The 15,862-nt window shown below is 40.1% G+C and overlaps 1 protein-coding gene across 1 annotated transcript in view; it reads right to left on the bottom strand.

The window, feature by feature from the left end:
- Positions 1-8,437: 8,437 nt before the first annotated feature.
- pex5lb (peroxisomal biogenesis factor 5-like b) overlaps positions 8,438-15,862 on the bottom strand; it is a 45,556-nt gene continuing 38,131 nt past the window's right edge. Inside the window, exons 11-13 of the mRNA XM_036556198.1 lie at positions 14,259-14,424; positions 12,929-13,086; positions 8,438-9,471 (exon numbers count right to left, since the gene is read on the bottom strand). Coding sequence (XP_036412091.1) covers positions 9,282-9,471; positions 12,929-13,086; positions 14,259-14,424 — 514 coding nt within the window. The 3' untranslated portion in view covers positions 8,438-9,281. The remainder of the gene's footprint in view (positions 9,472-12,928; positions 13,087-14,258; positions 14,425-15,862) is intronic.

Genomic DNA, 15,862 nt, shown 5'->3' with positions numbered 1-15,862 from the left:
AAGTGGACCCCTGAGCCGGTTCCCAAAGCCACATCCCCTGGGTGGGTGCCTTATTGCCACTATTGTGACATGCTTTCGGTTTCTCTTGCAGTGAATACAGATTTTACGGTTTACATGTAGTCAACGTTATACATAAAAGCAAAATTAAACAAACGTAACAAAAATAAAAGCCATAATAATCAAAAAAAAAGATGAATCAGTGGTAAAATATGATGTGCTTTCTAAGAATCAGAGGTACTAAAGGCAGATTAAGCATGCCAGGGGTTAAAGTAATCCACCAGCACACAGTTCCTAAAGCCCTAAATCCCTCATACATCAAAGCATATTCTCATTAAAGTATATTAACACAAAAAAAATCCATCATTAAAAAAAAACAAAGACACAAAATGACACCTGTCAATCTTACCTAAAGATGCTCCTCTTCGTCTTGGTCCCCAAAGTTAGCGGGTGATGAAGCTGTAGTAGCACAGTGTCCCTCCCACCGGAGTATGTTTTCCAGAGTGGATCAGAGTACTGTCACTGTGGAGGACTTAGTTAGCTGTCAGCACGTCTACGGCAGGCTACTGTTAGCCTAGGTGGAGGGGTGGAGGGCTGCCAGGGCTTAAAGGGACAGAGTCACAGTAATAGGACAGTGTGTCAATGTGTTTTGTCACATTCTCCCCCTACAGTGAAGCAAATATTGTGAAATGAATGCGTAAAGACCTGTTTCGTCACTCCACATCGATGGACTTGTTTTAATTGTCAGCTGTGGATGGAGGTTGGTGTTAAATGAATACAAGTATATGTTTTATAACATACATTTCTCAGTGTTTTAATAATGCTGAGATCTAAACTTTCAGTTAGGCCTCCAGAATTAATCGATTTCCATTAGTTCAAATTCTCCCACTACAAAATCTTTTAAGGGCCAGTATCAATATAAAGGTCTGCGTGATTAGTGCAGTGCTGTACCAAAGTCAGAGTCCATCCGTCATTTATTTAATTTCCAGTCAAGTACAAGTTATTCATTTTTCAGTGTTGGAAAAAATTTACACAGAAGCCTCAACAACTAAACTTAATGTCACATTTTTCAGTATTTATTGTGTCACTCTTTACCTTTAATACAGCTTCTGTTCTTTTCAGGAGACTCACTTCCAGTTTCTCAAAGAAATCTGCAGACACACCTCCAAAGTTCAGTCTTAGAAGCTGGTTGATCGTTTTCTGAAGTAATCAAACACATTCAGTGGTGTTGAGGTCTGGACTCTGGGGTGGTCAGTCCATCGTTCAGCTTCTTTGTTTGATGTGTCCGTCTCCTTTTCTCAGTGAGGTTCTTCTTGACAGCTACACATCCTTTCAGACCCACAGCGCTGAGTCGTCTTTTCACAGTGGAAGGATGGACAGAAACACCTGTGGATGTTTTCAGATCTGAAGCAGCTTGATTTTCTCCTCTCTCTTGTAATAAGTGAATGAAAGGTGGTCTCTGACATTTGCACAGTACTGTATGTGTAACCAAAACCAATTTACATTGAAATCAACACAATAGTGAATAATAATCATAATGAAATGATTGTTTCAATTATGACCTGACATTTGTCAAGATAAATGGTAATAGTGGGATAATTAATTACGTTAATGAAAACTCTACTCTCTTTCATTGAATGGAAATGTGTGGAATAGTTATAATAAGTTCATGCAATTGTTCATTTTTTGTGTATGAAAAAGTTCTGATATATAAAACACAACCCACCAGTACTAACTTGAACAGAGAAGAAAGAATACAGTAAATACAGTAAACATCCTGATGGGAGCTACAGATAACCTCTTTGATTATGTATAAGATTGGCCTTTCTGTCTGAAAGCAGCATTTAAAAATGTATTTCATCTTAAAGAGAATTTGTTTTATTTCTGCACAGTTCAGTCACTGTAATATAAACAGACATTCAGGGTGGCTTGATATGAAATGGTTCATTGTAGAGAAACTTACTGAACCTAAAGAAGTAGCAGTGGTGGTGATGGGAACCAAGCGTCACGATGTCTACAACACCAACATAGCCGTTTTATTTACTATCCAAACCACCAGCAAACCTACAGGTGTTTTGAGTTTTTATATGGAATTATGATGATAAAATAGTGATAAATTTAATGTTCCTCACCAAAACCTTCTTAATACTATGGCAACACAATGTCTCAGGCATATTAATAACCATCTCATGTAGTAACTTTCTGTGAGGGAGCTTTCAGAGGTGGACGTCTGGTTCCTATCACCACCACTGTGAACAGTTCTGACTCTGTAATACGTTTCTCTGGAACGGAGCATTTCACACCAAACCACTCTGAATGACTCTGTTTACATCTGAACCAATTAATTATACAGAAATGTTGAAAATCACTGGAATTCCCCTTTAATAAATAAAGTTATGGATAAGTAATTGAAATACCATCTTACACTATATATATGTCACTATATTGGGCCTAAAGCCAACACTGGGTGGCAAAATCTAGTGTCCACAGAAGGCACAGTAAGGACTGAAGAGAATCCAGTTACATAAGAAGTATCCTGAGTTCCTGTGTATCTGAGGCTGGTAATGATAAATCATGAAACACGACCCACCAAGACACCTAACTCACATCCTCCCTGTTCCCTAAAACCGTCCAAAAATCCATACGCTAATTTAAGCCCTTCTCCTCTTCAATCATACGGCTTTTATTTCAGAGGTGCAACCATCTACTGTTTCATCTGAGGTCAAAGAGAGGAAGAAAGGAGCGCATGCACTTGGATAACCCAGGCTTAAAACCCAGCACTGATGTCCAGAAAAGGGACACATAAGGTTAAATGTTGGGATTTCATGTTCTTTTCAAACAAGCTTTGGTTTCCTTCAACATATTACACAAAGAAGTACATCTATTTAGTTAAGGTGATAGAAAAAGGACAAAGAGGTTTGATTCCTTGGTCGGGTGACCAGGATCCTCTCTGTGTGGAGTTTGCATGTTCTCAGGCCAATTGGAGATACTAAATTAAATGACCCTTATTAGTCCCACAACGGTGAAATTTCACCTCCACATTGTAACCCATCCGTGCAGTGAAACACCACATACACACTAGTGAACACACACACTAGGGGGCAGTGAGCACATTTGCCCGGAGCGGTAGGCAGCCCTATCCACAGCACCCAGGGAGCAGTCGGGGGTTAGGTGCCTTGCTCAAGGGCACTTCAGTCACATACTGTCGGCTCAGGGGATCGAGCCGGCGACCTTCTGGTCACAAGGCTGGTTCCCTAACCTCCAGCCCACGACTGTGTGAGTGTGTGTGTGTATGTATATGTCTATGTGTCTGCCCTGTGATGGACTGGCGACCTGTCCATCCCAGGAGGATAAGTGGCTTAGATAATAGCTGTGTCCCAATTCAGGGGCTGCATCCTTCGAAGGACGCGGTCTATGAAGGCGTGTCCTTCGAAGGCTGCTTAGACCCACGAAGGCTGAACCGAAATGAGACGGTCTGCTCTGCGGCGGATTTCCTGTTTGCGTCACAGCACCGCTGTTCCCTCCCTTACCTGTGCATCACGAAACGCCGCTCCTGTCAAGTTCTTTTAATGTTCTTTAAAGACGGAGCCGGAAACTTTGATTTTTTTTTTACTTTTTCATTTGTTAGAGCTGGAGGTGCTTCTCTCTGTCTGCTCCATGGACGCATTTCTTGGCCGCATATGAAGGAGCCTTTGAAATGAGACCTAATCAGGCCGCTGTGACGCAATCAGCCTTCAAATGCAGCCTCTGAAGGATGCAGCCCCTGAATTGGGACATGGCTAATGTGTGTGTGTTTGACAATAATCAGATTTACACAGTTCTCCCCCTCTTACTTGAAATGTGGCTGATCAGCCAAGACATGTTTGGTGTCTGAAGTTTTCTTTTGTAGTTTTGCACTGGAGATTAATGGAGCTAATATAGACATAATACATTTTCACGTCTGATACAATTTTTGTTTCTGGGGTACAGAATTGATTTTCTCTATTTTATGTGTTTTACTTTATATCTTGAGTGATGAAACTGTCTCAGCATGGGCCCTGTTATCAGATGATTACAGGTTCTGTCCCTGGTGATGCCACAGCCTTACATAACCGGGAGTCCAGTCTCGAGATCGTTTAGACTTGGTCTTGTCTCTTTAGCGGGGTAGGGTGTTCCTGAGACCAGCCGAGTGTGATGCCTCTGTCTGAGACCACTATAAACTGAACTTATTTCTATCATTATTGAATATGTTATTATAAGTGTTTTACTTAATAATAAAATGGATATATGTTGTGTGATTTATATACATTTGACTTTAGGTGGTGATTCTGAATAAGTTTTAAGAATAATTGAGAACCTCACCATCATCTGCTTCCAAAAGTTACAATGCAAATTTGGACTAAGACTATAGTATTATTTAATAAATAACAATTAATATATGTCATCAAAATTAATGATAATGAAGGTACAATTAATTAAATGTTTCCCTCCTTTCTTCTTTTTATTTTTATATTCTAAAAAATATTATTCTGGTCTTTGTCTTGACTCGGACTCTCCTCAAGTGGTTCAATGGACTACAGCACTACTGTTCAGCAATGTTGTGTTGGCAGCAGTTTAAAAAGATGTGGTGTCAATGTTGTGTTAGCAGGTTCTGCCCCTGGTGGTGCCACAGCCATACGTAACTGGGAGTCTTAAAGAGTTTAACTGTCCTCTCTCTCACCCTCCCAGCTTGGTGGGATTGTGTGGTAGGTGGAGACCTAGCTAGTGGGTGGAACTGAACACAGCTAAATTGGGAAGAAAACTTGGGAAAAAAATATATAGCCATTTTATTTACTATCCAAAATCACCAGTGGACCTACACATGTCTTCTGAGTTTTTATATGTAATGTTGATGACAGTAAAATAGTGATAAATCTGAAAACATATGTTTTTGGGGGGAATATTTTGCATCACAACACCCTGCAGGAACCTGTCCACCATGAATGGGTTATTAAAAAATACATTTTAGGCGAAAAACTTCTCAATAATATCATAAAACAGAGTCTCAGGCATCAGGCAGCGTGAATGTTTCATGTAATAATTTTCTGTGAGGGTTCTTTTAGAGGTGGACGTCTGGTTCCTATCACCACCACTGTGAACAATTCTGACTCAGCAAGTTTCTCTACAACTCAGCACTATGGGTCTGAAAGGATGTGTAGCTGTCAAGAAGCCTCACTGAGAAAAGGAAACAGGAGACACAGAAGAACATTTGCACTAGAACACCATCTGAGATGGAGTAGAGAAAGGCTTTATGAGCTAAGAAACTGCTAAACCAACTTCTAAGACTGAACTTTGGAGGTGTGTCCGCAGATTTCTTTGAGAATCTGAAAGTGAGTCTCCTGAAAAGAGCAGAAGCTGTAATAAAGGCAAAGAATGGACAGACTAAATACATAAACATTTGATGTTATATTTAGTTGTTAAGACGTTTGTGTAATTTCCTGTTAAATATGTGCTTTCTGCTTTTACTTAATGACCATTTTGACTGGACATTAAGTAAAAGAAGGGTCTCTGACTTTTGCGGCGTACCGTAGTTGCTTGCAGGGTGGTGCAACAGTAGAATTCTTCTGTGCACATAATACAAAGCAAGAAAACACACAGAAGAGCCATTTGTGTAATAACTCCTTCTAAAATAACATTTTAATATTGGTTATAAATGCATTATGATACCTCTTCACATCAGTAAAATTGGATAACTTATTTACAAAGCAAAGTCCCAGAGGTTATTTGAGACATTCAGTGGAATAAACATGCGTACAGTACAGGGAACATGTAGCATAATGGTTCATTGTATGGATCCTACCATATTCCAAACCTAGCAGGCCAATTTTTATTAAATATAGTCATAGTTACGTGGTTTATAGAAGTTACAGTGTGTGGTGTGCATTACGACGTGTCATTAATGCCCGCATACAGTGGCAAAATGGCATGAAATTTGATTTTTTTATAGGCTAATAGTCAGTGGAAAGCATACTGTGCATTTAGATATTCATCTCTATGACTATGGTTTGGATTAAATAGAGAAAAAGTGCATATTTAGCATTTACATACATTACATGCATATGGAAGTAAAGGGCTATTGTGCATGCAGGGTTCGAGTTCATCATGTTCATCATATCAAATCTTCTCTCAGATTCTCTACATTCATTTAGATTTTAAAAAATAAACAAACAATCAAAGAAAAAAGCTATTTTTTTGTTAAAAAGATTGACATTTTTGTTCTCCAGCACAGTGCTTCACGTTTCAACCCCGTCTATTGCCTTTAGCAACTGGTGCATGAAAAGACATGATATAATATATAAGGAAAGAGAGAAGGTTCTAGGTGTAATATTAAAAAAAAACAAGTTATGGCTTGCATAGTCTTCTCTTAAATGAGCTATCTAGTCTAATACATGCTGGTAAAGGCCTTAACTGTTCGCACCCGCATTACTTTATCAAATCAACACCTTCTTTAAATATTAATATCCAGTCTCAAACATGCTCCAAACAAAAACAGCCTTAAAGCAGCCCTAAAATACCCCACGAATTGACCTTTGGCCTTCTTAAGTCCAGCCTTCATCCCCAATATGGTAGCCCATATGTATTCGCGTGTCTGTGTCGGTGTTTAGTATCTGCTTCTGTTTTTGTGCCACTGCTCTTCCCCACATTCACCCACTTTCAACATGAGGTGTTTTTTTTTTTCCCGTGACCTTTCATGCGAGGCCCTTTGAAGTGGCCACCCGCCGAGGCCTGATCCAGAATGCCCCGGAGCACGCTGCAGTTAAAGGGGTGCACTGGAACACAGATGGCTCGGGGGAACACATCCTGCTGGCACACCTGGGCACATATCACCTCTGAGAGGGTGCCGCGTCCCCGAGTGAAGCACGGTTAATGTCATTCATCACACCACGCGCAGTGTCACCAGGTTAGCTGAGAGATTCATTGACTGCGGTGGTAGAGTTTGTTCTTGGTGTGGCAACAGTGCCATCGTGTGACCGACATGGGAACTGCTGCACTCTCAAAAATTGGCATGCTAAAAGGGAATTTCACAGATTTTTCAATGTCCACTAGTCATTCAGAGAGGTTTGATGTGAAATGGTGCATTGTAGAGAAAGACCTGGCTTTCTTTACAGTGGCGGTGATAGGAACCAGGGGGCGCCATGACTACAACACAAATATAGGCATTTTATTTACTGCCCAGGGCAACCCACACGTGTCTTCTGAATTTTTATAATGTTGACGATATGTAGAATAGTGGTACATCAGAAAAAATATGTTTCCTTTGGGGGACTATTTTGCTTTACAACACACTGCATGTATTTTAGGCCAAAACATTGTCTCAGAGCTACAGGCATTCCAGGCATCATATTTATGACCATTTTGCGTAAGAAACTCTCTGTGATATCGCTTCTGGGTCATTCTCCATTTGGAGTGGGAATTCAGGTGGATATACTTTTAAAAAAATCTATTTCTTTCATCCCAAAAGTAAATAATCTTAATATGTCCATTAACATCTCCTATTATCATATATGCAAAAAGAAGAGCTTAATTCCAAACATATTTTACAGTCACTGGTGTTGTATGATAGGCTCCAGCACCCCACCGCGACCAAGAAAGATAAGCAGTTTAGATGATGTGTGTGTGTGTGTGTGTGTGTGTGTGTTACATGAATATGGTGTAACCAGTGACGGTGACTCCAGTGACATTCTGGTTAAAATTGAGGATTTTTTGTAAATAGGCTGACTCGTTGTTGGTCAGGTGACCTCGTACAACTATTTAAAATAAGTAATAAAAATTATATTTGGCATTATTTTGACAAAATTTAATTACCCAGCCATTAAAGCACATAACACCAGTGACACATAGAAGTTATGAGCTGCCTGATAAACAAAATTATTAATAAATTTATGAAATATAGTGAGCAGGTGTGACTCGCCTTCTCAGGCCTTTGGATGCTTCCTCCCTGATGAGCCTCGGCCCAAATAAGCAGTGTAATAGAGCTGAAAATACTGTGTTCAAATGTAATACAAGGTCCTGATAACAGCAGTGACCAAAATCTCTGTGACTCATGAATTTTTTAGATAAAATACATATTTTTAATGTGATATAATGTTAATGATATAAAAGTTAAATTCCTAAGTTAAACATCCTAAAAATATTGTTTTATATTAAAAATGTTTCTCAAATGTTTAAAATTGTTTATGTGACAAGCTTTTTTACAGATGCAGAGCGACTATGAAACAGGATGAAAAAGAAAAATCAGAGAATCATGAGGGAAAGTAATATTTAATTTTAGCTCAACTGTGTAAATGTACATTCTGACTTTTGGAGCTGTGCCTAATATTTTAAGCATCTTTTTAAGTCCTGCAACCCTTATGACATGGTTTCCCACTCCAAATGGAGAATGACCCTTTTAGAGGTGGATGTCTGGTTCCTATCACCACCACTGTGAACAAATCGGTGAGTTTCTCCAGAATGGAGCGTTTCGCATCAAACCTCTCTGAATGACTTTGGTTACATCTTTACCGTTTAATTATGAAATTTTGCAAAATTGGTGGAATTCCCCTTCAATTAATAATACACTTCACTTTCTGTTAATGTTAGACTTTTGTAATTTGATAAGAAATTGAATGAATTGACTAAACCGAATTTTACTGAATTTTTAAAATATTATATATATTTTATATATTTTTGTTCGTTTATTCTTAAAGTAATTATTGTGTGCGGTAATCGACCGTATGCTACAGACGCAGCAAATAGAGATCAGGTTAAAAAAACTAGAATATCCCTTTAAATAACATACTGATCACGTTGAATATGACACAAAATGAGTTGTCCTTAAATGGATGTGCAATCTCGTTACAAAAACAAAGAGTGTAGTGGACGAATGTGAGGTCAGTAAGTGCTGATCTCTGTATTTCCTCCATGCTGCATCAATTTGGTTCATATTCAAGTATACAAAGAGCATTCGATTTACAAATCATGATGCAATAAGAAACACTAGAATCAAAATTACAGAATATAATCTTATCTGAAATGTGCTTCTGTTCTCTCTCCATTTCTCTCCACACGTTCACTGCCTTTCGCTCTGCATATATAGAGTACATGCCCTCCTGTGTGCAAACTGCAAATCCATAACAAATAACAAAGTCTCTCTATTATACCATAATTACAATAGAAGTAACCTTATCTGCGCTATTCATCACACCAAAGCACCTGGTGTATAGCATGGCCATCACTAATTCAGCATTGTTTTGCGATTTGGTGGGCTTTTTTGGGGGGCAATCAGGTTACATGTCCATGTTGAAGGCCCTCATGAGCAGGTCCAGGTCCCCGATGCTGGCGGCCTGGAAAAGCTCAGGCAGGTCCATGAGCGACAGGGCGATGCGCAGGGCTGCCCAGATGCTGCTGGACATCACCTGGTGGCTCCTGTTCTTCCTCTGCTGGTTCAGAGCTGTTAGGAAGTTGCTGACCGCCTCCCTGGAAAGAGAAGATGGGAACAAAAGAAGTATGTCTGATAATTTCTATGTGCTACAATTCAAGTCAGGTACTATAGACCAGTACATGGGCTGGGTTCATAGACATGGATTAGGCCTAGTCTTGGACTAAATACCAATGTCATTGGTGAGTCACTATTAAAGTTAACTTGAATTGGAAATCATAACTTTCCCACTGTGACATATTTCTGAGCAAAACATAGGCATAACATTATGACCACCTCCTTGTTTCTACGCTCATTGTCCATTTTATCAGCTCCACTTACTATATAGGTGCACTTTGTAGTTCTACAGTTACAGACTGTAGTCCATCTGTTTCTCTGCATACTTTGTTAGCCCCCTTTTACCCTGTTCTTCAGTGGTCAGGACCCCCATGGACCCTCACATAGCAGGTACTATTTGGGTGGTGGATCATTCTCAGCAGTGCAGTAACGCTGACGTGGTGGTGGTGGTGTGTTAGTGTGTGTTGTGCTGGTCTGAGTGGATCAGACACAGCAGTGCTGCTGGAGTTTGTAAACACTGTGTCCACTCACTGTCCACTCTAATAGACACTCCTACCTTGTCAGTCCACCTTGTAGATGTAAAGTCAGAGACGATAGCTCATCTGCTGCTGCACAGTTTGTGTTGGTCATCCTCTAGTCCTTCATCAGTGGTCACAGGATGCTGTTGGCTGGATATTTTTGGTTGGTGGACTATTCTCAGTCCAGCAGTGATGCTGAGGTGTTTAAAAACTCCAGCAGCACTGCTATGTCTAATCTACTCGTACCAGCACAACACACACTAACACACTACCACCGCATCAGTGTTACTGCAGTGCTGAGAATGATCCACCACCCAAATAGTACCTGCTCTGTGAGGGTCCATGGGGTCCTGACCACTGAAGAACAGGGTAAAAGGCGTCTAACAAAGTATGCAGAGAAACAGATGGACTACAGTCTGTAACTGTAGAACTACAAAGTGCACCTATATAGTAAGTGGAGCTGATAAAATGGACAATGAGCGTAGAAACAAGGAGGTGGTCATAATGTTATGCCTGATCGGTGTACAGCTGATATGAGTTTTTACAGTATTTATAAGCTCTCCTTCATAGATTGAGAAGAGGTGGTACAGAGCAGTGAATGTGTATTTGATGTGTGGAAAACGGGTCGCAAAGCAGATGTTTATGAAAGAAATGATTGCATTTGGGCGCCAAAGGCCATAGCGTGAAGGAAGTAGCTGAATTTGGAGATGTATTGAAGCGTATGGTCATACGGGCCTACCAGTGGCAAAAATCCCAGTCTACAGGAAATTCTCATCAGAATTGTGGCTGAAACATGAAACTGACAGACAGGGATCGCTGGCGTGTTTCACGGCTTGTAAATAAAAATCATTTCACTTCCAGGGAAGAACTGCTTCTAGAAGTCAACACAGGTCCTTCACAACCAATTTCTGAAAGAACTCTCTGCAGGGAACTGCATACCATGAACATATGGAGCAGAGTGGCATGCAAGAGGCCTTTGTTATTTGTAGGTACGTTTCAGTCACAGGTGACTCATTTTTTGTCCAGTGAGCTTATGTACATATATTGTTGCTGTCAGAACAAAGCCTTGTATCTCAGTTTTTGTTATTTTTTAACATTTTTTACACTTTTTGAGGACACCAGCTGCCCTTTACCTCATGTGAACATTCAGTGATGATCAATAGGGGTGGTTAAATTATTAAATCTTTGAATCCAACTTGCTACATTAACATTAGGATCTTATATTTGAGCATTCATTCATTATATTGGCATTTGCTTCTATGTTTAGACTTTTTTTCAAGCCACATAAATTGCAGCCTAAACCACAACACATTTCATCAACAGAGGCATGATAAGTTTGATGAATCCTCTCAAATCTGTACGTACAGTGATACTTCTCCGAGTAGCACCAGCCTCTGGTGAAGGCAAAGCTAAAATGGAGGAGCCCAGAGCAGAGGATCAATCCTGTTTACTGCGGTGAGTTCTGGCAGTGGATGAGGAGAGGCACACTGGGCACTCCGAGGCAGACCAAAATTGGCGCGGGAGGTAAAGTTTACTCTAACCAGTGTCTCTTTGGGCCACAGACGAGAGCTACATTCAGCAGGGTGGACGTGATTGCAGGTTCAGACGTCCTCTGAACTCAGTACCGGGTCCGGGCTGCACCAGCTGAGCGGGCTTCCTGCTGAGCCGCTTCCAGGGAGGTCCTGCTCATGCTCAGCCGGGCCTGTTCCTCCAAAAGCTCCTCAATCATCCACTGCCTGCTCTGTAGCTCAGCTATGACTGAGCTCATCTTAGCCTACGTGTTGCCCTCACTGCTGCTTTCCATGATAAAAAGGTGAACTAGCCAAATAAAATAATTTGATAAAATAAATAAAGGCAAATGACTAAAGTGAACCGTGATGTTAATAAATAAAATGATTTATTTTAATTATACTCAAAGTATTTGAATTAGATCTACAATTGTGGCTTCAACATACAGCATGCGAGCGAATGAGCTTCAGTCTGACTGTTAGAACACTGTTGTCACCCTCTGGTCATATTTTGAACGACAGTAACCAACATACTTAAAATTATTTGTTATTTGAATACTCAAATAATGCCAATGAGTATTCAAATCCTAGGCCAGCTCTAATTAAGCTAGATTACAGTTAAGAATGATTTTTTTCCCTCTCCTGTAAAATTACTTTAAAGGTTTTGTCCTGAAAGTGATTGTTTTGCTTGTTTGAAAAAAATAATGCTTGATGAAAACCTAATCTAACAATATGATACTATTTCTTATATTCCCGTCTACGTGGAGCTCCTGTTGAGCTATTAATCCCTTGAGTGGTGTCGGGATCTGTGGGAACTATTTTCAATGTTTACGAAAAGAACAAATGATGTAATATATTATAATCAAACTCAGATTCTTGTCCTTTGCTCATTTTCTGTGTAGAACATATAAAATAACACATTTTCAGTGTCTTCACTTTGTTCACCCCCCACACATTTATTTTACACATGTGGTGTTGGGTGAACCCACGGGGAGTAACAGTGTGGAGGTGCTGTGTCCTTCACTCTGTTCTTCTCCTACATGGCCTGCTGTTAGTGTGTGTGTGTCTGTGTGTGTATGTGTTTGTATATGTTTGTGTGTGTTTGAGGGTGGACAACATGGACAGGCTGCTGACTGGCTACAGCTGCTAAAGGAGAACCCTACGCTGGCCACTTGTGATATTTTAAACATCTGGTATTTTTACATAAATTGTTGTGACTGTATTGATTTAAAAAACAATAATGTGGTGGGTCACCAGACCACTGAGTAACAAACATATCAACACCACACAAGGGTCAAGCCAGGTCAGGAGTATTAGCTAATTTTTGGAACACACCTGCAGGGTGATAGCTCCACAGATGGAGGCCCATATTGGTCCCTACAGTCCAACCACTGTCTGAGTCAGTGTGTTACCTGTGTGCACCCAGGTTGATGCAGCTGATCCCCAGGTTGTATCTGGAGCGGATGAAGCCAGGCTGTAGCTCCAGAGCTCTGGTGTAGGCCTCCACAGCCTCCTCACTGCGGTCACCGTTAGCCAGAGTAGCACCCAGCCGGTTCCACAGCAGGTAATCCTGATAGACATAACAGCTGGATTAAGACAAGCCAGGGGAATTAAATAACACTAAAGTATAACTAATGGATTGGTACTTAAGCTGTTGATTTCCAAATACTACACAGCCTGCCAGAGGTATGGGGACACCAAGCTTAAAATGATTTGAAATCAAAGAGTTTTCTTTATCGCTTTGCAGTATATTAAAGACCAACACTACAGATTTTCTGCATAATTAAGTGGTTAAGACACTAATAAAGTCATTCAGAGTGGTTTGGTGTGAAATGCTCTGTTCTAGAGAAACTTACCAAGTCAGAACTGGTCACAGTGGTGGTGATAGGAGCCAGAAATCCACCTCTAAAAGCTCCCTCACAGAAAATTATTGCAAGAAGTGGTTATGAATACACTGTCTTTATGATAGCTTTGGCCTAAAATGTACTTTTGCAAAATATTCATAGAGGTACATGCAACATTATAAGGCAAAATAGTATGCATAGATTTTTTTTTTCAGATTTATCACTATTTTATGATCATCAACATCCCATATGAAAACTCAAAAGACGTGTGGGTTCACTGGTGATTTTGGACAGTGAATAAAATGGCTATACTTGTGCTGTAGTCATGGTGACCCCTGGTTCCGATCACCACCACTGTAAAGAAACCTGAGTTAGTAAGTTTCTCTACAATGAACCATTTCACATCAACACAACCTTGAATGACTTTATTTACATCTCAACCATTAAATTATATAGAAATTCTAAATAAAGGTGGAATTCCCTCTCAATATATTGAACATAAAGCTCTTTAGGTACTGCAATTTTTCTTTGCATCTTTATCTGATCCCCTAGTTGTGATGTCAGCCAATGCTTGTACTGCTTTTAACAATAGTTTGCAAAAGAAAAGTGTCAAATCATTATTCAGGTAAAACCTGCTCTTCATACCAAAGAACACACAGTGATGAACATGAAGCTGAGTGTTGAATACAAATATACACAAAGGACTGGCAAAGAGCTGCTTATGCTAAACAAAACCAAAACAGGGATTTTTTTCCCTTACTTAGTTGGAAAATACAGCTGAATAAAAGTAAACATTCCTTGAAAGAAGACAATGTGTCCCCAAACTTTTGATGGGCTGTCTATTCTGCCCTGCTGCCAAGGTGAGTAGAACAGGTACATAAGCTCAGGTTCTGCTCACCTCAGGCCGTACAGACAGCGCAGCGTTGAAGGCATCCACAGCCTTATCAAACTCAGAGCTGAGGTTGAAGAGAACGCCCAGTCCGGTCTGCAGGTCAGGGTCCACACTGTCCGGGTTCTGCTGGACAGCTTCCTGATAAAGTTCCAACACCTCCACCAGCTGGGAGCTACACAAACAACACACAACACACGTTTGTTTTATACAATATCTGAATGTAGGTTCATACATAATGTCCCATTTCCCCATTAAATTAAATCAGGTGTGCTACTGATGGAATTAAACAAATCCATGTGACGTCAGGAGGTGTCCAGGAGAAATCTGGACACAAACTTTGTTCTTCCTACTAGCTCACAAGATATTAACTACTTCTTTGAATAAAAAAAAAAAAATTCTTGTTATTTTTACTGTATATATGTTTATCTGTATTTATTACAGTGATATATGTTGTTTTTACAAACACAAACAATTATTGTTAAGAGAAATGGTTTTAAACAATGTGCTTAGATGCCTTAAACTTTTGCACAGTATTGTATATGTAAGTATCTATATGTCAGAATCAGAATCAAGCTTTTTTGGCCAGGTATGCTTACACATACAAGGAATTTGGTTTTGGTTACAGGAGCTCACGGTGCACAGTATCAGACAGACATTTAGTGAATAAAATACAATAAGATAAAATAAAATACATCCATCCATCATCTAAACTGCTTATCCTTCTGGGTCGCGGTGGGGTGCTGGAGCCTATCCCAGCTGTCATTGGGCGGAAGGCAGGATACACCCTGGACAGGTCGCCAGTCCATTGCAGGGCAGACAGACAGACATACACATTCACACCTAGGGTCAATTTAGCACGTCCACTCAGCCTGACTGCATGTTTTTGGACTGAGGGAGGAAACCAGAGTACCCGGAGGAAACCCACGCAGACACGGGGAGAACAGGCAAAATCCACACAGAAACGACCCTGGTCACCCGGCCGGGAATCGAACCCAGGCCGTTCTCGCTGTGAGGCGACAGCGCTACCCACTGCGCCACCGTGCCATCCAAAAATAAAATACAATACAAAAAAAAATAAAATAAAACATTCCTACCATCACTCACTCGTACACACACACACACAGTCATAACTGTAACCTTTACATTGTGCGAAGTATGGGTCTAAAGTTAAAGTGCTGAGTGCAGCAGCTGTTAAAGGGTGTGTAGTGGCAATGAAAGGAATCAATGAGGTTACAGTCAGATAAGTGGGGTAATATGGCAGGTAAGTAAGATGCCAGAATAAGCACTGGTCTGAGACGGTAGTTTCAGAGGATGTACGAAATAATATGTAATAATAACGTCCCATATATATATATATATATATATATATAATTCGGGAGAAAACCTCATATCTCCAACTTTTTTTGACACAATTGAAAATACCTGTTACCCTTTACATAGTATGACAATTTCATGATGAATGGACTAAAACAAAATGACCTAAGATTACTTGGAAAAAAGTCTGGTTTATTTGACTTACATTAAAAGTAAAGTAGGTTTTCCTTCTCCTGTAAAGTTACTATTTTGGAGATGTAGAGTTTTCTTCCGACAACAGTGATATATATGTGTGT

The sequence above is a fragment of the Colossoma macropomum genome, unplaced genomic scaffold, assembly GCF_904425465.1.
Source record: "Colossoma macropomum unplaced genomic scaffold, Colossoma_macropomum, whole genome shotgun sequence".
Classification (NCBI taxonomy): Eukaryota; Metazoa; Chordata; class Actinopteri; order Characiformes; family Serrasalmidae; genus Colossoma; species Colossoma macropomum.
The sequence above is the reverse complement of the archived record's forward strand: the minus strand, read 5'-3'. Positions and strand labels throughout refer to the sequence as shown.